General features: G+C 48.1%; 7 protein-coding genes across 7 annotated transcripts; 3 read left to right on the plus strand and 4 right to left on the minus strand.

Annotated features, from left to right (window-relative positions):
- Window positions 1-542: 542 nt before the first annotated feature.
- On the minus strand, window positions 543-1,472 carry FOMMEDRAFT_149813 (uncharacterized protein; the record flags this gene model as incomplete). Its single annotated transcript, XM_007261188.1, has 5 exons — window positions 543-623; window positions 695-862; window positions 947-1,025; window positions 1,080-1,151; window positions 1,246-1,472. The coding sequence occupies 5 exons, from the start codon at window positions 1,470-1,472 to the stop codon at window positions 543-545; spliced, it is 627 nt and encodes a 208-aa protein (XP_007261250.1).
- A 3,107-nt stretch (window positions 1,473-4,579) lies between these two features.
- FOMMEDRAFT_164306 (uncharacterized protein) lies at window positions 4,580-5,086 on the minus strand (the record flags this gene model as incomplete). The annotated part of the gene is made up of 2 exons (XM_007261189.1): window positions 4,580-4,760; window positions 4,848-5,086. The coding sequence occupies 2 exons, from the start codon at window positions 5,084-5,086 to the stop codon at window positions 4,580-4,582; spliced, it is 420 nt and encodes a 139-aa protein (XP_007261251.1).
- A 2,579-nt stretch (window positions 5,087-7,665) lies between these two features.
- Window positions 7,666-8,037, plus strand: FOMMEDRAFT_69606 (uncharacterized protein; the record flags this gene model as incomplete). The annotated part of the gene is made up of 2 exons (XM_007261190.1): window positions 7,666-7,864; window positions 7,985-8,037. Coding segments are annotated over 2 exons (252 nt in total), but the record flags the coding sequence as incomplete, so codon positions are not given.
- Window positions 8,038-12,534: 4,497 nt separating this feature from the next.
- FOMMEDRAFT_71894 (RCC1/BLIP-II) lies at window positions 12,535-14,553 on the plus strand (the record flags this gene model as incomplete). The annotated part of the gene is made up of 7 exons (XM_007261191.1): window positions 12,535-12,779; window positions 12,830-12,958; window positions 13,010-13,053; window positions 13,113-13,224; window positions 13,282-13,807; window positions 13,873-13,992; window positions 14,074-14,553. 7 exons carry the CDS (start codon window positions 12,535-12,537, stop codon window positions 14,551-14,553), a joined length of 1,656 nt encoding a protein of 551 aa, XP_007261253.1.
- Window positions 14,554-15,015: 462 nt separating this feature from the next.
- On the minus strand, window positions 15,016-16,367 carry FOMMEDRAFT_100475 (origin recognition complex subunit 2; the record flags this gene model as incomplete). The annotated part of the gene is made up of 1 exon (XM_007261192.1): window positions 15,016-16,367. The coding sequence occupies one exon, from the start codon at window positions 16,365-16,367 to the stop codon at window positions 15,030-15,032; it is 1,338 nt and encodes a 445-aa protein (XP_007261254.1). The 3' UTR covers window positions 15,016-15,029.
- On the plus strand, window positions 16,366-19,327 carry FOMMEDRAFT_137669 (exocyst complex component Sec6; the record flags this gene model as incomplete). Its single annotated transcript, XM_007261193.1, has 4 exons — window positions 16,366-16,372; window positions 16,714-17,324; window positions 17,372-18,869; window positions 18,922-19,327. 4 exons carry the CDS (start codon window positions 16,366-16,368, stop codon window positions 18,996-18,998), a joined length of 2,193 nt encoding a protein of 730 aa, XP_007261255.1. The 3' UTR covers window positions 18,999-19,327.
- Window positions 19,202-22,569, minus strand: FOMMEDRAFT_74810 (glutamine-dependent NAD synthetase with GAT domain-containing protein; the record flags this gene model as incomplete). Its single annotated transcript, XM_007261194.1, has 19 exons — window positions 19,202-19,326; window positions 19,391-19,415; window positions 19,505-19,588; window positions 19,707-19,835; window positions 19,901-19,967; window positions 20,055-20,148; window positions 20,225-20,262; window positions 20,322-20,428; window positions 20,499-20,803; window positions 20,862-21,022; window positions 21,094-21,431; window positions 21,486-21,603; window positions 21,661-21,749; window positions 21,805-22,000; window positions 22,050-22,134; window positions 22,180-22,211; window positions 22,266-22,351; window positions 22,401-22,431; window positions 22,544-22,569. The coding sequence occupies 19 exons, from the start codon at window positions 22,567-22,569 to the stop codon at window positions 19,202-19,204; spliced, it is 2,136 nt and encodes a 711-aa protein (XP_007261256.1).
- Between the last annotated feature and the right edge of the window lie 81 nt (window positions 22,570-22,650).

The following is a 22,650-nucleotide window of genomic DNA, read 5'->3' on the forward strand; positions in this document are numbered from 1 at the left end:
AATGGTGGAATGTAACAGGTTAACAGTTGCGCAGTCAGAGGGAGCCAGACCCGAAGGAAGAAGGAAAAAAACAGGGTTTGATAGCCGCCATCCTTGCCACGTCTGTGTGACTTGCTTATCTGCGGAGAACGACACAGGGTGGCAACCCTCACACAACAAGACACATACCGAAAGAAGCTGCCCCCGCGCGCTATTCCATTCTACGAATTCAAACTTCGTGATGCGGGAAGCGGGACCCTTGCATATTACCTGCGCGCCAGGGCTGTGGCTGCGGAAGAGTGCGAGAATACAATTACTGATTGACCCGGTGCGGATATAGACGCGTAAATAGGTGTTTCTGGTGAAAGTCGAACTTCGTTTTCTTTCGGACCTGTGAAACCAAATTCTCAGTGGATTGGTATTGGCCGCCCGACATTCGGGAGGACAGCTTGGTTCAATCTTCGCTTCATAAACTCTGGATCGTGCGAGGATTCTGCACACAGACGCTCTCATGTCTTCGTTATCAGAGTGCAGCGCGTAGACGAAGACTACTTATTTAGTATTTATGAAACGATTGCGATTGCGTCATCAGCAAGCTCAACCGAAAAGGCGAGCGCGGTCCGTGTTTCGCGGGAGTCGGCGGACTGTTCGGGCAACGCATGTCATTTATGTTAAGTACGTCTTTAAAACGTCAGAAATTCCCCAGATTCAGAACGCTCTTGCGCTGTCCCTTCATCCGAAATGAGGGATATACCCGAGCCAGCGGTTTGTCTACATCTGCGGATTTTCGCGCTGTTGATGACAGCCAAGTTGCGATGGATGATGCCATGTCGGTTTGAAGTCCGCCGTTCGCTCCGAGATTGTCGATGTCGATGACGCGTAACTGCAAAACACAATCAAGCATTTCGTAGACGACGACCCATCCATCTCAGGCGCGAAAGAAATGAGCGTTTGATTGACATGTCACTATGCGTGTGGTTATTTCCATATCCGAAGAGAGAAGGAAGCGGGAAGACGAGTTGAGTTCATTATGGGCGCTAGAGATGCTGCACGAGGATATTTGAGAAGTCATAAGCCATAAGCACCAAAGTTTCACTGACCCGATCGAGACGCGTAGGAGATAGATTTCACAGAAAGTTTCGAGAAGCACAAGAGCTATCCAAGAAGGTGGACTGGTGGCAATTCACGAAGCTGGCGTCAAGTCAATTGAGTCTGAGGCTGCTAAGTTGTTGCGTATGTTGAAGGTGTCGGTGTCCGATCGCATACTTTACAAAGCAGCTGGTCTCGACTGTCCAGCTCGCCGCTGCGCGATATGCCGAAGACGTCCCAGATTTCCGCAAGAAGATTAATTGAACTTTTTCTATGTTCACAAAGCCGCTCCGACTTCTACGTATCGAATCCATGTCCGCTGCTGTCTTTTGAATGGAGAAGAAGACAAGTGAATGGAGGTGAAGGAGGTCACAACATTTCTTCTCTCGAGTAACTTGAGACATGAGAAACACGTGCAAAACACGCGGAAGCAAACTTTGTAGATTTTTGATCACTTGCTTGAATTAGGACAGGGATCAAAGGACATCGGATCAAGAGCATCTCCATCACAATCAGACGATCAAAACACATCGGTCGGCGAGTCGAACGGGATCATGATCTCATATCTCATCTAATACTCGGTAGCCTTTTTCTCACTTGACCTGGACTTTTTTTTCTCTTTTTCTCTCTCTCTCTTTACTTGGAAATATATCCTTTTGGTCAATTTTTAGCCTGTGTACAGGAGAGATAAGCACAGGAGACAAGAAAAATACGGAAGACACGCAAGATAAGAAGAGCTGTGTCGTTAATTGAGCAGAAGAAACCAAATCCGAACGCGCACTGCTTCGAATAAGTAGATCTGGATTTCGTGACGTGGATGGATGAATATAAATTCGAGACGCGATGAGCTTATCGTTCGTTCGTTTTACGCGAAGACAGCTGGCTGGAAGCGATAACATTTCCTTTCTTTTCTTTTCCTTCGTACTTTTCGGTTTTCCCTTTTTGCTGTGTTTTATTACCGCGGTTTTGAGTAATATTTGGACGCCGAGGTGCTCAGCCGCTAAATAGCCTGACTGCCGAGCCCTGCACTTGCTTAACTGTGTACGCTACGCGCACCTTACGTCCGAACTCCGAGCCCGGTTATCCTGACGCGGACGTTCTTGACCGTGAAGCAACAGAACTTCGATCAGTCGGGTAAAGGTAAGAAACACATAATCTGTATTCATTCGCATATTTTGCAGTGAGTTTCCGACAGTGGCACAATTACTTACTCGAGAGGTGAAAGACAGAACGTATCAACATTGTAGGGTATCCAATCCGCATCCAAGAGTGCGGATGATTTCAGGACAATCTCTCCAAGAAGTTCAAGCTCTCATAAAGTTCACGAATTTGAATACACCACACATTATAACATTATATCACCCGATTCAATGTACACATCGGTCGGTCTCTTTTCATTTACATACATCATTTTTTGAGTTATGTAGTAACTGAATAGAAGCTTAAGATGGCAAAAGAAAAGGAATTGGATTAAAGGATGGATAAATGGGACTACTGTACTGTTCGACAGATCGCCATCACAGCCAAGACCGACTCGGAGGGACGCAATTCATATCGAGGTAGAGTAGAGTGGAGGGAGAAATAAATCACCCCACACGGAGAAATAAACGCTGTAACTCTCTGAAATCAACTCTCCAGGAAGCAACTCAGGAATGCGTTTGAATACCTCCGAGTCTGTATAGGTTTTTCCTTCGCGGCCAGACTTTTCGCCTGTACGGCCCGAGTGGTGGTGTTACATGCATACAACCAGAAAGGGAATACTACGGTCTTCACCGGACTTCCGACTGCCCGGAACACACTCCCGCAGACCCGAAGCAAAAGTGAAGAAGAAGAGAGAAAAAGAAAAACTCAAAAAGTTATGTACAGTAGAATATGTCGTAACGCATAATGCTGGGAGAGGTCATTTCTGTATTCATTATGGGATTTATGCATTATGGCATTGCATTTTGGCAGAGAATGACCATTTGGTTTTGAGAAAAAGTCATTCATTATGACATTTATACATTACCACATTATGCATTATGACATATTTGACTGTATTCAGATTACACAATACAACAGAGATAACCGAGGGTAAAACATTTAAAGAAAAAGTCACGTAAATGAATTAAATAAACAAGTGAATAAATAAACGGATAGATAGATAAAGTGTGAGGATAAATGCGAAGGAAAACACATAAAATAAGATTTAACTTTTCAATTTGGTTCGTGCGTTCGTTCATGCATCAGGTGAGAGGGAGCGCTTCAGTGGTTGGAGAAAAAGATAAAATCCTGAGACACCTTCGCGCTGACCCGATCGAGGGCACCTTTCTTCCCTGCCTTCTTCGTTCCATGCCATACCCATACAATTCATAAATATACATATATATTCGTGCTTCGTGAGCGTCAACATTAAATAATACATATCAATACGTGTTTCGTGTGAGACTTTCTTCTTCCCTCCCCCTTTCTCCCATGGACATGTACAGTTGAAAATGTCTTATTGCATAACGTCGGGAGAGGGCTAAACTCAATGCATTATACAATTTATGCATTATGACAATACATTTTGGCTGAGGACCTGAGTTTTGGTCTGGCCAAAAGTCTATGCATTATGCCATTTATGCATTATGATGTGATGCAATAAGACATTTTCAACTGTATTAACAGTATGTTTTTTCTCCAGCAATAGACGCTCATTGCCGAAGTGTAACAGTTCTTTCTTGATTTCTTCGCGGGTCTTCCAATTATTCGCTTGCGCCTCTTGTTTCGTTCTTTGGTTCGTCGGAGTCTGAGCTTACTTTCTTTCCTTCTCCCAGCGAATAGAAAAAAAGTAGATAAACTGATAGAATAAATAAATTGGAGAGAACACATGACCACGCAATGACGTTTTTTTTGTTCGGCGTTGATCTGATAAATTATTTTGATTTCGTCCCGATAGCACAGACAGACAGACGGGACGGACGACACGGACCAAGTTGTCGGGTTGGTTGGGATGTGTATAAATTATAATGTAACTTAAAAGGAAGTTCAAACACGTGTACGGGGGAGGGTCAGTGAGGGCGAGTGGTGTAATGTATGTATTCTTCTTCCTAAGTTTCTTTCTTTTCATAAGGATCGGATTGATTCATTGCCGGTGCTTTCATCTGAGGAACCGGAGTATTAATGTTAGAGGAGAAATGAATGAACGAATGAATGAATACATGCGCGGATGAATTCAATGTGTGTGGACGAGATACGGATGAACTGTGTCGAAGAAGGGTCTCGTCCCCCGGCTGTGAGCGATAAACGAGCTGGCATCCGCCGAGTCGAAGGAGCGGAGGAGGAGAACGGGACAAGACAAAGGGATGAACGAAGAGAAAGGAACGAGAAGGAGAAGGAGAAGAGGAGGAGGGTTCCCAAGTAGATTGTTTGTTTGGTGTTTCAAATGCATGTGCAATTGCGATAGAGGAGAGTTTATAAAAACTTTCTTTCGACACGCATATGGGCTTCCCCGCTGGTCAGTCAAACAGACAAGGACAGAAGGACAAGTTTACTGCATTGCACTGATACTGATATGAGATGCGAGACGAACGACGCGACGGGCGTCAGGTGCCATGTGTCGGGGCAATGGGACAATGATGTCCCGTCTGCCGGCGGAAGGGTGATGACAATGATGTATGTGTTCTGCTGTTGGAGTGGGAGTGGAAATTCGCGAATATGGGAAGTTGCTTCTGCAAAAATGGACGCGTAGAGGGGTGTGTACGTGCGAGCAAGGAAGCATCGTTGGAGATGAGCAGATGAGCGAACAAGTGATTTACCTTTCGACTCCCCAGAACGAAGTGACGGGAAAATTGACAGCGGAATAATGATGGATGCGAAGCTTGCATGCAGCGCTTGCGGCTTTGCTATCAACATGACTGGATCTCAAGCATTCCTTCTTCTTGATTATGATGATGACGATACCACATGCATGTGAACAATGTTCGTATCCCGCATGCGAACTAACACTAGTCGATTTTTCTTCCTTTTCGAGAATCGACTCATCGACGACGAACATCTCTCTCGCTGAGGCAGGAGAGGCGCCGTCGTAGTCGTCCTTGTTCTGCCCGTGCACATACAGTACGCGCTCCGTCGAACTTCCCGAGTTTCAAGTTTCGGATAAATGTGCAAAATAATATTCGCAGGCAGAGCTAGGATGACCGGCCGACCGCGAGTTCATTCATGCCTTTCTGCTCGAGTGAAGCGCCGTGAGTGCCGCGTGGAGCGGATGGACAGAGCCAGCGCAAAGGCTATCAACACCGGGAGGACCCGGCGAGCCGACGGAAGCATCGCCCAGAAGAAGAAGGTGCAGGCGTGTACGGCATGTGACCGCTACGTAATTATTAGATTGGTCACGGCGGAAAGGGTGTGATTGGACGTCGGAGATGCCTTGCGAAATGGGGAGCAGCAGAAGACAGCAGAAGGGTGTTGCTGCGTGTTCTGGGGAAAAAAGTAGAGAGAAGGCCGGAATGACGCGAGAGGTGCCGCAGACGAGCAGCCCAGAATGGTCTGATGATGGGCTGTCTGTGTGTCTGTGATGTGCAGTTCGGCACAATCGGTGCGGGGAGTGTAGCAGCAGTAGTGCGGGCTAAGTCGAGTGCAGCAGCAGCAGCGTCGAGCTAATAAAGCAGACGGACGTGGTGTGTGTGTGCACGGGGAGGTGGAGAGCGTGTTTGACACGGGCGGGATAGGACGAAGCTGTGGGGGGCGGAGGACGTGTCGGCGGGGGAGCGAGAGCGGGCGTTTGTTTGTGGCGCAGAAGGGCTCAGAACTGCAGGGCTGGCTGGAGTGAATTGTCGGAGTCGGAGGACATGGGCGAGACGAGAGTGTGACCAAGGGTTCAGCTTCGCAGAGGATCGAGGGAAGCGAGGGAAACAAGGTTCTGTCGGGCTCGTTCTGCCGAAGAGCGGCTTTGTTTTGGTTTGGAGTGACTGTCTGTTGGGCAAGAGATCATCGGGCTGTCCGGATCCGGAAGGGAGATGCAGCAGATATACAGGACGATCTTGGAAAAAAAGAATGCTGCAAAAAGAATTGCAATTTCAGCTATTTATGTAAAGCCTCGCTATATATATTCATCTCATACATTTCTCTCTCCAAGGCAGGCGCGTCCACCGACGACTCTCCCTGGCTGATGCTCGCACCAGACCGCCTGTTCATCCCCCTCACCCCTCCGCCCGACAACCTCGACCTTCAAGTCGCCGGCGACCCCTTCGGCTACACCCTCAGCAAGGCCAGCCCCGCCCTCTCCGCCCCACCCGCCAACAACTCCGGTCCCAACCCCGGACTCAACCTCGGGCGCCCTCACCTTGGCCAGGCATCGCTCCCCCACGCCGCCCTGGCATACAACGTGCATCCTGCCTCCGTCGGCGTTTCTACCTCCTCTTCCGCCGAGCAGACCTTCCGCTATCCGCGCGACGCGCTCCCAGTAGCTGCTTCCGTATCGGCCCCGCCCGGTGGCGATCAGGGCATCTACACCTCCCCCTCCACTTTAGAGAGCTCCTCCGACGTCGCCACACTCGCCACGAACGTCTCTGGTATGTCGCCGCCAATCCATCCATCTGTCCACTCAGCGGTACCGCCGCCACCAGCTTCTCTCTTGCTCTCTTTCTCAATTTGTCCGCCACTCATGTTAATCACTGCTCTTTAGGCTATCCGTGCTCTCCTCCCCCTTCAAGGCACCATTCCGATGCTGCTTCAAATCGTGAAAAGCTGTCCGGTGCTAGCCATTTTCCTACCCAGTCTCCGGCAGGCTCTCCTGCACGTCAAGCCGCCACGGGCACCCCAGCGAGACTTAATTTGACTTCGATAAATTCGCAATCTCTACCAGACCAGTATCACGCTACATTTAGTGCACCAGCTCAACCGGAACAGAACGATCAGTCTAAACATCTCACTCAAGCTCAGCAGTCTTCGCAGCCGCAGCAGCAAGCTAGCTCCCAACTACGGACTTCATCCTCGGTACACTCGCCATCCGATCGCTTCCCTCCCTTAGCGGCAATGCTGTCCTCCGACCGCTATCCGCGCGTTGATAGATATGGGTTCCAACCCCCAGGTCATGAACGCCGCATATCTGATCCCTCAGATCACTATCCACCTGCAAAGCATTACCCTTCGTCAATAACTATGGGAACTGGCTATGGAGCGCCGCCATACACCCTCCATCGAGTCGGTCGAACTGGCTCGTACTCAGAAGTTGCAGTAGACGCTGGCATCGCTCATCCTGATTGGCAAGATGAGGATCGGGATCGACTCTATGTAGACGACCGCACTCGAGCTGGCTTCGACCCATATTCCCCTATCCACTCATCTTTCTCCTCATCGAACTCGTCGATCGCCACACAGGCACTGCCTTCCCCTCATGGACCCCCATACTATCACTCTCAGACTTCCCGCGGGTATGGCGGCCCGCAAGGTGGCGCATACACCCCTCTCTACGGCTCGTCCGAAGACGCACCATACGACACCAGGCCTCAGACGGGTTCCAGTGACTCGAACTCTCCGTCCTACGGCTACACGCAAGCATCCGCGCCCTCTGGCTCTCGCGGCCATCCGGGTTCTCTCCCTTCACACCAGGCGGACTATGCAAACTACGGCGGTGCTGATCCATCTTCGAAGACCTACTCGTTCGTTTCGTTGCCTGGAAATACCGTGCGTAAGCGTCCTAGACGCCGATACGATGAAATCGAGCGACTGTACTCGTGCAATTTCCCTGGCTGCACTAAGGCGTACGGAACCTTGAATCATCTGAATGCCCACGTCAATATGCAAAAGCACGGCCCAAAGAGGCATCCAAATGGTGAGTCTGTTTGTCAATATCGGAGAGTTTTACACTTCCTCCCGACGGAACATTGACGTCTTTATTTTTTACTTGACATGAACTGTATCTGACTGATCTTTTTGCTCGATATTTACATAGAATTCAAGGAAATGAGGAAACAGTGGCGAAAGATGAAGAAAGAGCAAGAAAGCGAGAGGGAGCGAATGGTTCAGGCTGAAAGTTTACCTAGCGCTGGAACCAATGCTCTTTCGGAGGTGATGCGCCGTCGGCGAGCGACAGATCCAAGTGCGTACGGCATTCGTGGGATAAACACGGAGGACATCAACGCAAATGGACTCTCTTCGGGCCCGGTGGCGACGCCTGTTAGTGATCCGTTGGGGATGTCTTCGCTTGACGTTTCTTCGTACGGATTGAGCTCTGGTCTTCCGATGAACGTTGGCTCCGACCCGATTACGGGAATGGGGTATGGCCAGCAGCACTACACGTCTCCGGCTGGTTATCATGGCCCTCAGCGTCCGCCGATTTCCCCAGTTTCCCCCACAGGACCCTCGGATACGCTCGGGAGGTACGCATCGAACGGATCAGGGCTTGGGCCCCTGTCTGATTCACCGACTAACTATTACCATTCGGGTGAAGGTGAACGCGAACGTGCACGGTCCCCAGCTCCACGGAACCAACTCCCTCCTGATGCTACGCTCTTCTCGGCGTACTCCCATTCGCAACAGTCAGACATGGGAAACGACGCATACTCGTTGTCTAACCTGTCTGCCGGCCGCGTGGAGCACCGTGGGCACCATGGTTCACAGTAATGTGCATCTCTGCCAACATTAATCACACATGCAGATTCTGCGTGCGACTCATTCCTCAACACGCACACAGCTTCTCTTCTTTTTATTTTTTCTTTCCTTTTTTGCTCTCCGCAGTGGATCAAGCTATGTTCTTCTATTATTACAACCCTAATTCTCTTGTCGGCGATTATTGCAGCGGAGTCCACTTCCTTTCTTCTACGTGTCAACAACGTCGGGAACCCTTTGGGAAAACGTCTTACTCGTATGCAGCTTATAACTTCTATATGAATCTCTTACTTTTCCACCCTCTCCTATTTGTGCGTGCGGTGTGCGATTGGAGCTCATCTGCCTTCCCTCATCGTGTTTGTATTTCTACCGGATCCCTGTCTCCATGTCTTTCCCGTTTCCTAGTCATTCACTTTCTGCAACATATTCATTTCCGTCGGATGATTGCTCCTTCGCCGTACCCGCTTTTGGATGGATGGAACAACCCCTCTTGCAATTTTTTCCCCTTCCTTCTTCTATTCTTTACTGTGTTTCTTCTATTCCATTGCCCGCCCCCCAGCTTCTTTTTTGTACCTCTTGCAAGCCCTTATAGTTTTTGAAACATCCCACATGTAATACGCATGCATTGTGTTGTCGCACGATACGTGTTCGACAGACATGATGCATGATGGTCGGCTTGAGCGCAGATTATAAGGTTATAAGGTACCTAGTAAATAGTGTATATCATATATCCTTTCTCAAATCCTTCTTTCTTTCTGTTGGATGTTTGTGCATTGAAACAGAATTACAGAATTTTGAAATGAAATTTATGTAAGATGTTTTGTTCTGTCCGCATTTACGACGCACGTCGATTCTGTGATTCTATCTAGATAATATCAATATCAATATCAATACGAGAATGGCATCTGTTCGCCCCCGTTCGGGAAAGTCAACAGCCAGATGAAGGTATGTACGATTGCCGAACAGGCATAAAGTTAAAATTCTAAGCCACGGTTTCGATCGAGTGCGTGCATTTTGCGTTTCGCTTTCCTTGTCGGAATTAAAATTAAATGCTCCCTGCCTCATAGTCAGATGTCTTGTCCGCCTTTACGACGCAGCACAATTCTCTGTAACTCCAATAATTTAAATGCTCGAATAACTTCTATTCACCTCTTGTTCGGGCAGGTCGACAGCCAGCGTCGTGCTGCTGGCAAAATGAATTAAGTTCTTTGCCATCTTGCCAGCACATTAATGGGTGTTTGACAAAACGGACTTGGAGAAGCACCGGGAATATGCCATTAACGTCCTCGCCGACCCCAGAGAAATGATGACGATGATGACGATGATGGATGGTGATGTATGATGACACTTTCCAGGTGGGGCGCATGGCTATCCGAGCGAATGAACGAATAGATGGCGAACAAACTGTGTTGCATACATACATGTACGTACAAAGTGTTCACCGCGATGAGTGTAGGAAGAGCGGCAATAGGTGCTTGGAAATTATGTGTCAACGAGAGTGTATATTTTATATTCTCTCACAAAATAATTGGTCCAGGACTGACCAACTGACCGACGTGTATTATTTTTGAGACACGAGATATAGTCGGCCATGACTTGGAATGACTGGAATGACTTTCTGTGGGATCCCGCTATATAGATTGGCTTCTTGACGCCCAAGAGAAGACGATCATCGACAGAGACGAGACAGAGTCGGTCCGCATGGAACCCAGGCCTCGTCGAACACCCCAACATGCTTCCCTTCAAGAGTTCCGACGACAGAATCACGAAGCATAGTTCCACGGAGGACAGTCAGAAATATCAGAATGATAGAGTTCTAACAAGCATGTTTTCCCAGATAGTTCCGCGGCCATAAAGTTCTTGATTTGCAGAGACAGAGCGAACGGGAGAGAGATAGGGAGAAGTAAGACCCAAGGCCTTCGCGAAAAGAATGTCATATTCCGGATTTTCTTGGCCCCAAACACCTCCGCGTTTCAGAAATCTACTCGGGGTACACTTCCGCGTCTGAGCACACTCCGTTCCGAGAACTTCGAGAGTTCGAGACGTGTGAATTGAAGTGCAGGCTGATAGAACGAACGATGCATTGAGTTCAAGCAGAGAGGCGAGATGGGAGGTGCTTCGTCCCGGACGTATCATGGTGGTGGTGGTCGAGAACATCATGCCACTCGAGGCAGAACTGAGAAACTTGAACAGATCCGTTCCGTGACGTGACCATGCGACTATTTTTGTACACGTTTTCCACGTCTTTGCTTCCCTCTCATATCACTGGCAGTTCTTCTCTCCAGTCGCACATGATTGAAATTCACGGCTCTCATCTCCCCACTCATCCAATCGCAAATTGTGAGCCATTCCATTGGCTTTAACATCTTTTTTTCATTCGTTGTCGGATGACGATTGGACAGTTTTCATTGTATCATTCAGAGTGTCTCTTGGGGATGCCGATCTTCTTGATCTGGTTCCATCTGGATCGTCAAGAATAACGAATTGAGAATTCTCGTTTAGCGGCGTTCTCGAATTGCCTAAATTACGCTGAAACGATGCATTGTAGCTTCCTCTAATGTATTAATGAAGGACTTTCATTCTTGTACGTATATTACAGGTAATTTGTATTTGATGATTATTTTAACAGGGCATTCAATCCACACTGTGGTGTGGTGTACATTTGGGACATCGATTTTTAGTATCAGAACACCCAAGCTCGGGAACAACGTGTAATAGTAATATTAATGTCGTTAGTTTCCCATAGACCGAGAGCTGCATAGGCCATTCATAACGAACCCCGACGCAATGGATCTACTATATCAAGAAGCATTCACAGATTCCGGCTCGACGGACCTGATCCAATTGAATTGAATGTGTGCAGCATCGACACTCAGGTTGCCGAAGAACAATCATTTTGCTATTTGTGTACGCCGCCGCATTACCTGCACTGGAAAGTTTACTCGAGATCTTCGCGCTTGAATGCCCAAATGGGGAGGTTGACGAAGTTGATAAGAAGAATTAAGAATTACCCCGCACCTGAGTCTTGCGGCGAACTGACTGCTAAATGTATGAAGCGCCTGAGCATTGTCCATTCATATGCCGTTAGGTCAATGAAACGTCGGGAACTGCATGAAAATCAGAGCATGACCATCAGAAAGCTCTCAGATATCGAAACAAAAGACCCGGATCGAGGCAGGTGAAACAGTTTATCAAAGATTCATAACATGAATCTTAATAGAATAATCGGAATTCATTGTATTTTTTAATTTCTAATTCTATAGATAATTTGCAGGCTAACCCTTCGTGACTTGTCTATAGGGAGGATGGACTGCTGAGCCCCTGCGCCGCATGAAGAAAGTAATGAATTTCAGGTTATGTTTCTAGTCGAATAATTATTGCTAACTTTGTAATTTGAGCAGACAAAGTACGAGCAGCCATAGTGTGAAATATGTTCCAGGCGGGGTCAAATTGAGAATAGGACAAATGATCTAGACACAATTGTGCAGTTTCGAAGCACTAGAGTGTCGCAGACCTTGTGAAATGGCCACCAATCGCAGAGTCATCTATCCTTCTATCTAATGGATATCTCCTTGAGAAGCAAAGTCGGTTCAAAATAGCAAATTCGGGAGTCGGTGCAGTTACGTTACTTCTTTTCGTCTTTCTGACTCGGAATACGCTACAATGCTGAACCGAGGGACCATGCAGGTCGAATTTGTCGTAGAAGAAAAGCCAAAAAATAAAGGAAAGTGGCATACCCGGACGGAAAAGTATTTGAATTTCTCACAATAAGTAAATCCAGTTACGTAATCATTGCGTCATGTGGTAATTACTGTTCCTTCGAGTTACGGCGCAGCATCACTGCGACTTGTTACTTGACAAGAAACACAACAAGTTCATACACCTTTCTAACCAATGGCTTCATTCGAGCACTTACCTGACGAACTATTAGTTGACCACCTTCTACCAAACTTACCAGTGCGCGATGTACTTGCATTAAGTGCCACAAATCCCTACTATGCCAATCTATGCAACGACGAGACGTTCTGGAAGAGGAAATGTAAAGAGGATTTCAACTTTCAGGGTTCGAGAACAGCGAGGACGAAAGGTTGGAAGTTTATTTACAAGGGACTAAGTAATCCCAAGGTCTTCGTTTGGGGGTTGAGTATGCGATTGTTTAGGATTCGGCTTTTGCTTACTTTGGAAGTAGGTGTAATGCGAATGGCAGATTAGGAGCGGTGGGATCTTTCGCAGGGCATAGTCGAAATGGCGTGCCATATCCTAAGCAACTAAGCTTCCCGAAGAATTCTGCTATAGTTGACTTGATAGCGGGGGGATGGTACGAACCTTCTTACATTGCAGCCAGCTATAATTGACAGCATATATCCAGGTCATTCCATGCTCTGGATTCTTCAGGACGTGTATATGTCTGGGGTGAGATCGTATTCAGAAGTTAATAATGTGAAGCAGACATTCAGTTCCTTTCATCTAAGGCACTATGGATGGAGAAATGTTTGGTCTACAGAGTGACGGATTTTCTCTGCCTGAGAAGGTTGCGGAGACACCGTTGCGCCTTGAACTTCCTGAACCAATTCGAACATTGAGGTCAGTATAATATAGCCGTCATACGTCATAGTTCATCTTTTTTAATGTGATCTATAGTTGTGGACGCAAGCATTCCATGGCTATGGACGCAAAGAACCAAATATGGACGTTCATCTCATGGGGAAGACCTTTTCGACTTATCACACCAGCACTAGACTGTACTTCTCCGGATTCAACACCAATACAAGCAGAATGTGGGTGGGGGTACAGTGCTGCTTTGGCTTCCTCTGGGGATATCTATATTTGGTGGCCACTCGGTGAATCTATTCAACAACAGTTTGGTGCGACAATGGGTCAAATGGACGCAGAGGGGGATAAGCGTGCACAAGCAACAGCAGAAGGTACAATTCCCTGTGTGACGTGGGACTTGCACTATAACCCACAGAAACTTCCGGCTGTCCCCCATCTTCCTGAATTATCGCACACGGGCCGAGTGATGGAGAAGGATGAAGAAGAAGATACGAAGGTTGTCAAGATTGCGGGGATGGACGGGTTTTTGATAGCACTGACAAACAAAGGACACGTCCTGAAGTTCGGTGGCCTGAGCAACGAGACATTTGTTCATCAAGCGCAATGGGAATATGTAAGGGAGTCGTTTTGTTATAGTGGATGATCTTCGGGCTGATGTCCATTGCGCCCCGTCTGCAGCTTCCAAACTTCAGCGAGACAGAGAAGATTCGGGCGCACCCCGCGTTTGCTGGCGGGGAGCGAAGAGAAGAAGGGAAGCCCGATACGCTGGCTCCACCGGTAGATGTACAAATCACCCACGTATGTTCTTGCCTTGTCTTCCGTTCCGCCTTGTTTTCTCACACATGTTCACCGTCGGACCGGCTATTCATTTGCACACAGATTACAGCGCACTTCGACCACTTTGTCGCGTATACACACGAGGATAACTCTATTGTCCTACAAGGGAACACGGACACGAGGGCGGACGAGGCGGCGCACGTAATACCTGAACTGCAATACAAGGCGATCATTTCGGTTGGTCTGGGCGACTATCACAGTGTGGCGCTCTCTGCAGATGGAAAGTTATACTCATGGGGTGCGTTCCAAATGGGTGCACTTGGGCTTGGACAGCCGGAAGAACTACCTGTGGGTGCACCAGGCGGGTATACCACACAACAACAAATAGATCGCGCAAGACAGGGATACCGCGTGCATGTTCCAGACGTTCCAGTACCGACGGAAGTGCGCTTCGACCACGACTTGAAGAAGAGAAGGGACCGGTTTTGTTTCGCTGCGACTGCAGCCGGTTGGCACTCCGGTGCATTGGTGATTGATCTTGATCCCGAGGTCAGACTTCTTCAAGGTTCTCGGAATGTATAGTTATATTGAACGTACTCAATTTTGAATACAGGGGGCCGAAGAGGACGAAGTCGAGGCGGAACACGACGACCCAACAAGCCAAATGCCCGGGCACTTCGATCCACAACCGTCGTTTCCTGCAGACATTCCACAATACGGTCCAGGTCAGATGCCACTCATGCCATGGATTGGCAGGATACCAGGACCACACGCACCTCGAGGACCCTTCAGAGTAGGGTTTGCGGGAAGAGGGGCATCTAGAGGACGGGGCGGGTAATACGGTAATATAGATGGACCGGAGTCATTATGAAGATACAACATAGAGGGGCTGAACTTTGCGGAAGTTAGAGGTATCGAAGAAGACGACTGTATCACCTTAACATTGACAGTGAGAATGTACAACAGTAATGACTCGAGATGACATGAATTGGGAACAATGTCTGAGAGTTTTTCCGATGTCATTAATAGTTCGTGTCCTGAATAGCGGAGTTTAGTATTCAACTGATTTCGCTAGCGAGGCGTGTCAGAGCGTCTTTCGGTAGAGGAATCCACAATGTCCCGCTACCGTCTGCAGCGCTTGACGAGACCACGAGACCATGGTCGCGGTACTCGCCGAGTAATGCCTGCATCGCTGTATCGTTCGTTGCAATGAATTCATCTCGCGCAGCCGCGAAAAGTAGTTCATAGCTCGTCGCGACATGTGGCCCGGGCTGCACGGGAGCACCGGAACCCGTCTCGGCCGCGAGAGCGTCCATCGCGGCAGTTTGCCGCGTGCAGAGGAGCGCGAAGAGGCGCTTCGCCTTGGCTGTCACGGATGCGAGGACGTGTTTTGCTGCTCCCTCCGCGATCATCCCGCCCGCGGTACCAATACCAGCTATGTTAGCTTGTATACCGCGTCCTCGTTGCCCAACTGATGTGCCTGCGTAGGACGTGCGGTCTGCGTAAGTGAGCTCGAAATCGTATGACTGCATCGTTGTAAGATCGTGCCAAAGCCAAGAGAAGCCGCCTGTTGGAAGAGCTTGTCCTGCAATACTGTGATTTTCACTTCCGCTCGATTGTCTGGCTTTGGGTTGTGCAAAAGACTCTGTTGTTGACCAAAGGAGTGGGGCATTGATGTGGTCGACGGAAGCTGCTATGTGAATAGACCGATGTGATGCAAGTGCTGCAAGACAGCTCTTAGCACGTTCAGAACGAAGTGCTGGGGCGTCGATGTTGTGGATAATGAGGAACAAATGACGCGCAGTGGGCTTCCGAGCGTATTTCTCTAAAATTCGTCTGCATTGTGCTTCAAGCCCAGAGCCAGCATTGGGTACATCTGGGGCACCGATTACTTGTTCTGCTGAAGCGAGGAAGTCCTTTAGAGCGAAATTAGGAAAGAACGCGTTTGCGATGACGACGTGTCCCTTCTTCGCACAAAGTCGTGCGAAACGGTTGAGGACCTTGCGCTTTGAACCAAAGCCATAGAATATGAGATTGAAGTTCACGGCAAGTTCGGTAAGGTACATCGGGAAGTAATTAACATGGGACTCTTCAAGTGCGGATATCCGCTCGTTGAGCAGTGCTGGAACCTTCATTCCACGAATACGCTCGTGGAATTCTTCGGGAGTAAGAGGCGGAACAAGTTGGGAGAAGACGTTTGAAGAGGTCTTGGATGATTTACCAGCCTGAGTGAAGTAGGCATCAAACGCGCTTGGAAGGTGTGCAGAGGAAGAATCGTCGAGGAGAAACTTGCGAGCCCAAGCCGTCGCGTCGCGTCCAGCATCCTCGACCTCGGAGCCGGATTCAGCGTCGCTCGTCGGGGGATTTGAGTCTCGCTCGTCTCCAGAGTTTTCCATGACTTGTGTGTCTTCAATGTTCCCTTTGCCGCCTTTACAGACACAGCAAGAGTAGAGACACAGAATTTGTCCGAGCAAGAGAACTGTAAGCTAGAGTAGAGCGCGATTCAAAATTCGCGTCGCGTCGAGAAATGCATCACGTGAGGATTGTGGTACCGTGACTACCGAGACTAAGTACATTACAACGCATTTATTATTATCTATCGTTCCTCTTCATAGCATTACAAACGACGAACGTAGAGCACTGCCTGTCAGGGCGCCGCACGCCCAACAATGTCGATACAAGTACCTTCAGCGGCGCAAGCCATCGGCGAGTACCTACAGTCTCCAGACGATCTCATGAAAGTCGCTGCGTTCCGCAAGAAACTCGAGAAGGAGAAAGCATCTATCGACGCCAGGCTCAAGACAGGCGTCAAGGAGCAACTAGAGGCTACTCGTGATGGACTGCGGAAGCTACTAGGTACTCGTACGAACGTTCAAGCAATCAAGGACGAGATGGCAACTATCGACGGCTTGTGCAAGAATCCGCAGAACACCATATCGACGTTTGACCAGATCGCGCGGGTCTCGATGGTTCATCGTAATTTCGAGCAAGTAGAGGAGATGGTAAATAACCTTACGGAAATGCATGACAAACTAGACATGCTCGAAGGGATGCTTAATGCTGATAGACAAGATATCACTGGACCTGCTCGCAATCTCCTTATACTCCATATCCACCTCACTCAGCTGGAGAATTTCAGGAATCAGACCCTGCATCAGGCAAAGAAGGCTACTACGGATTCTCGCGCCATCTTGAATCGTTGGTTTGAGCGTCTCAACAAGTTCGTGGCGAACTTTGAAGAATACTTTGCTGATCTTAGTCGCAATATTTTGCCTATTGTCCGAGCTGGTCACTCGGAGGTTGTCGTTAAGCTGGTAAAAATAGCAGAGATTGAGGGAAAGGAGGATGAAAAGGTCTGTTGTTTCCCTTTATTCTAACCTAGTTACTAACCCGATTATAGGCCATAGCCATTCGTCTGGTTAAGAAGGCGGCCAAAATGGATGCTGCATCAAAATTCAGATCTCTGCAGGCTAATGCTCGAGTCATCAAGCACTACAGATCAAAGCTAACAAAAAATGTAACGGACTCGATCAAGGCATCCTTTGAAGAGGCATATCGGGCGGATGAGGAAGACCCAGCGGCATTTGTAGAGAACTTAAACGGGTGGATGTACAAGGACCTCGTACGAATCGAGAACGATGTCGTTCCCTGCTTTCCGCAGAGCTGGGATATCCATTCCTTATACATCCGCGAATATCATAAAGCTCTGAACGATTCATTGAAGAAAATTGTCGCCTCAAAACCTGATCCACCCGTTCTACTTATTATTCACGGCTGGTTGAAGGAACACAAAAAGAACATGAAGGAACTCGGTGTACCACCCGAATGGCTCGAACCACCGTTGTTGGGAGGCAATGAACAAAGTCTTATCGAGGATTATCTACAAACAATTATCAGTAAGCTCGACGAATGGACTGATAACCTCATGGCTGCGGAGAAGAAGACGTTTATCACTCGTTCTGATCCGCCTGAGGTCGATGCGGACGGGCTCTACGGTATGCAGGGTGCCGTCGACTTATTCCAGATGGTCAATCAGCAGGTCGACCTGGCCATGGAAAGTGGGCAAGGCGGGATCCTTGCTCGTGTTGTCACAGAAAGCGCACGCGCCATGCGTGGTACACAGGAACAATGGGTACGTCTTGTCGAAACAGAGTACAAGAAACAAGTCGAGAAGCCCGACGAAGTTGCTGGTGGACTGGGCGAGTACTGTATCGCTCTCGCAAACGACCAAATCAAGTGCGCAGACTACGCGGAAGCTCTATCTGGACGTCTAGAACCGCTTGTATCAGAGAAGTACAAGGTCGTGATTGTCGAGCGGCTGAATGATGCGATAGATGGATACCTTGATGTTGCGAAGAAGTGCACACAGACGTTGATTGATATCGTTTTCAATGACCTCAAACCTGCATTAAAGCAGCTGTTCCAGCCAGCATGGTACGACGGTAACGTGGGACAAATTATCGAGACAATGCGGGATTACATGTCGGACTACCAACAATATCTCAACTCAGCAATCCTAGAGCTCCTTGTCGAGGACCTATTAGATGCGTTCCTCGTCGCCTACCTGACCGGGCTTGGGAACGCAACGAAGTTACGCATGCCAGCAGCAACAGATCGGATTCGGGACGATGTCAGCCTCGCGTTCAAATTTTTCAGCACGTTGAAGCCAGCAAAGGAGCTCGAAGCTCACTTCGAAGTTGTCGAGCTTGTTCTTGCGCTCCTCGAGGCATCCAAGAGTCTCGTCTTTCTTTCATTCTGGGAGTTCGCGAAGGTGCATGGACCGAATATACCTTTCGTCGAGGGTCTCATGAAGGCACGCGATGATCTCGACCGTACGGCGGTCAGTGAAGTTATGGAGAGCGTGAAACGCAAGGTAAAGGAAGAAGGCCTTACAGATCGTAAGTGAATTTCCACAAACCGGGGTTCTTTGCATCTAACTTTATTTCGCAGCACCTGAGCCTACTATTATGAAGAAGATCGCCATCCAGGGAACATTTGCGCGGCTACTTCGCACTGCGGCATCGTAGTGTGAATGTTGTTGATATTTGTTATTCTCGTCATTCTTCGCGCCTGTGTTCGTTTTCCGGGACATTGAGTTTTATTCTTCGTTACCCACGTATTTATTCTGACATTTGTCTTTGTGGAACTGTATCGACTACCCGTAATTGTATTTATACATCTTAACATTAGATGCTTTCAGTTTCGCTTCGTGTACTTCGGCTTCATACCTTCAATCTGTTTTGGTCTTGCTTTCGTCCGACTTCGAGCGGTCTGGAAGCCTCTTGGCGGTCTCATCGATCTTCTTGAATTGGAACGGAAATCGAGAAGGATATAGGAACGGGCGCAGATCAAATCCTGCAAATAGGCATCAGACATGTGCACTTCTTCCGCTCATCCTGCCTTCGGATATCAAACTCACTATTATCGTCCGGACTGTACGACTCCTAATTAAGACGGTATTTTTTCCCAGTCAACTCTTCTTAATTCTGTGCTGCCGAGGTCGGGGAATGGGAGAAGAAAGAAGTCAACTTACGGCATGATATGCCGGGGTGAGAGTAGTCATCTTGTGCCGGTTTCGCGCGTATTCGAAGAAGAAAAGCTTCACTTTATCCGCTATCTTCGATATGCAAAACAAACTCGGCGTCAGTCGGGCTGGGGAAGCATAGGGTCACGCGTATGTGTGTAGATTGTGAAACGAAGGGAGAAAGCAGGGAAAAGAACCCGTGGAAGCTTACTTGCAGTGGCGAGAGCTTTGACCCCCACTCGTGTACGAGCTTCGTAAACATGCCATAAGGCCCACACTTCTCCACTTTCCTAAGGCGCCCGAAAACCGATAGTTCGTTATATGTCATTCCCATATCGGCCTGTCATACGGAGAAAATGAACAAGTTTGCTCACGTCACTCGGCTATTGCGGGAAATTTACTCACTTCATCAGCCTGCACGTAATTTTCAGTTATTGGCTCAAGCTCAGCCGTGGGGACGGCGTCCAAGAAGCTGGAAGAAAGAAGATCCCGTGAGCCTCGGAGAATCCGTTGTGGGACGATTCCTTAATATTGTGGAATCTAGAATAAAGTTGCATACTTGGTAAGGATGGGAAGTTCAAATGCATCTCTCGCATAGGCAATGAACTTCTTCAAGTCTGTCTTGCTGATTCCGCCGATGGGATTGATGTCAGCTGAAATGGCGGAAGAACAACATCAGAAGATTAAAGTTCGATAGCATCGTGTATTTCTGTCTTCGGAGGCACGAACCGGAAGAACAGTCATATTTGGTCAAATATCCTCGTAAGCTATAAGATACGAGACAGAATGTCAATTTGGTTGTTTTACTAAGCTCGAAGAAACTCACCTTTCATCGACGTTTGCGCTTCCTAGCACGAGGAGTCCACCTGTCCTGCCTCGCAAGAAAGGCATGAGCTGTGCAAATAAATAGGAGAGGACCATCCGAATACGAGCCTATTCGGCAAGCGTCGGGCCACGTCAAGATCAACAGTAGTAAAATAAGGAGCCCCGAAATAGTGCCTACTTGAATATTCTGTAATGCAAGGTTTTCCGCTTCAGATCCGCCATGCAGCTTGAACTTGGGAGTGACTCCAGTTACGTATCCAAAAAGAGTACGAACAGCCGTCACGACGGAGTCCATATTCAGGTCAATGTGGTAGCTTCCAATCGCATTCCCTAGATCCTTTGCACGCTCTCGTGTCTCTGCACTGGAATTTACCGTACCCATATAGCAGGTGTGCAATATGCGCTGGCAGAACTGGTTCGGGTCAGTCGGTACGTAAGATGAATCCTCGGGCGCGCCGGCGATTCGACGCGCGTCAGCAATGACTTGAGCGTCTGGAGAAACCAAAGGTAAGGATATTAATTGCGTGATAAGACTCTGGACTAAACTTTCCTCCACGATGGGCAGCTTCTGAAACAAGTCTACACATTGAGTAAACAATGACAGCAGTCGCACAGCTGTCAATCCCACCGCTCAAAGGTAGGAAGTACCCTTGCGTCCTTGATCTCCTAAGGTAATCCCAGAGCCAGCATGCTGGCCCAAGTCTGATAAGAATCATAATAAGTACCAAACTTGTAAAACGTTGTAAACTGATCATAAGAGAATTGCCACGTACGCAATCTCTTCTTCTGGTGTGTGATAACGAACTTCGAAAATTCTGTAACCCTCCACGTCAAGTACGTCTAACGCCAGCGGATCAGACAAAGCAAAAGGCACTTCGACGCGATGATAGCGTTCTGCTTCTGCTGCTTGCATACTCCTACTTGCTTTCGCCCTGTGTGCACGAACGTCTTCGATGTCTAACGTAGCAGTCACGACTTCGACATCCTGGAGAGAAAATTGAGATCCTTGCGCTACTATGCGACCATTTGCAGCAATCATAGCGCATCCATCATAATAGAGTCTATCGCCGTCGCACCCTTGTTGATTTGCATATAAATAGATCCCTCCGAGCTGTTATCGCGGATATTGAGAAATGCTAATCGTGATCATAATGCATATACTGACCTTGAGAGTCGCTTCCTTGATCAATTCTACGCGACGATAGAGCTTCCGTAGTTCATGGTGACTTCCGCTTGAGTTTGTAAAGATCTCGACGCCATCAAGTCCCATAAGAATGTGGGGACTGAGTATAGCTTTTGTCAGAATGGTATAATTTCAAGGTGTATACCTCTGCACGTACCTTGCTGGAGTAAACAACTCTTCACAAAGTTCAACGCCAATACAAGTGTCGGCCGTGCTAACCACAGCATCTCCAAATGGTACTTTGACCTTAACAGGAAGGGTCAGCCAACAGTAGAAGCGTGCATGTATTGACCTTGTCAACCTGATTAGTGATATTCTGGATCATACGAGGCAAGTAGTGATCCTCGACTTGACGATGCTTCTGCCATGGTGTAAAGTAACGTAGCTCCCGGTAATTTCCATCATTGGCTAACCACATTTTCGGACGAATCAGGAGAATTCTATGATTGTATATGATGATCCGACAGTTGTAAATGACGTTCTTATGCGTCACTGGCCTACGTCACTAATGAGAATAATGTACCATGATGCGACACGAATACGTACATCCCAACGTCGCAAAGAATATCCGACACGTCTTCAGACTCTAAAATCTTCCCAAGGATCTCCCAGGAGTGAAGCACAGTGTCACCTAAGGAGGTTGAGACCAAGCCATGCTGTCAGATAATAAACTGACCCTCCAAGAAATGGTCAAGGCATCCGTATCCACTGGCATAAGTATATATTAGACACCTGAAGGAGCAGAAGAGCAAGGATACACACGGAATCTCGAGCTCAGGCCCGACTCTGAGCGTGGCACCTCGTTCCTTTGCGATCCGGATACTTTGCAATATCCTCTCGAAGTTGCCCTTGCAATCACATAAGTGCTGAATAATTTGTCAAGAAGTATTGGTATACCTCGAAGTCGAGCGCCCATTGGTTCAGAGAACTTAGTGTTTTGCATGTTCAGGTGCATTGGTAAGAATTGGCGAAAGAACAGCTCACCAACTGAACAAATTGCTTGAGTAATTGAAGAAGAGAAGAAAGTTGATTGTGCTCACGTTGCAACAGTAATAAGGTGACCCATACCTCGTATATGATAGTACAGTAATATGTTTTGAGGATTTGGGTAGTGATGGACAGTTTCAAGTCGCGTCGGGGTTGGCGG

This window comes from Fomitiporia mediterranea (assembly GCF_000271605.1).
Source record: "Fomitiporia mediterranea MF3/22 unplaced genomic scaffold FOMMEscaffold_1, whole genome shotgun sequence".
Classification (NCBI taxonomy): domain Eukaryota; kingdom Fungi; phylum Basidiomycota; class Agaricomycetes; order Hymenochaetales; family Hymenochaetaceae; genus Fomitiporia; species Fomitiporia mediterranea.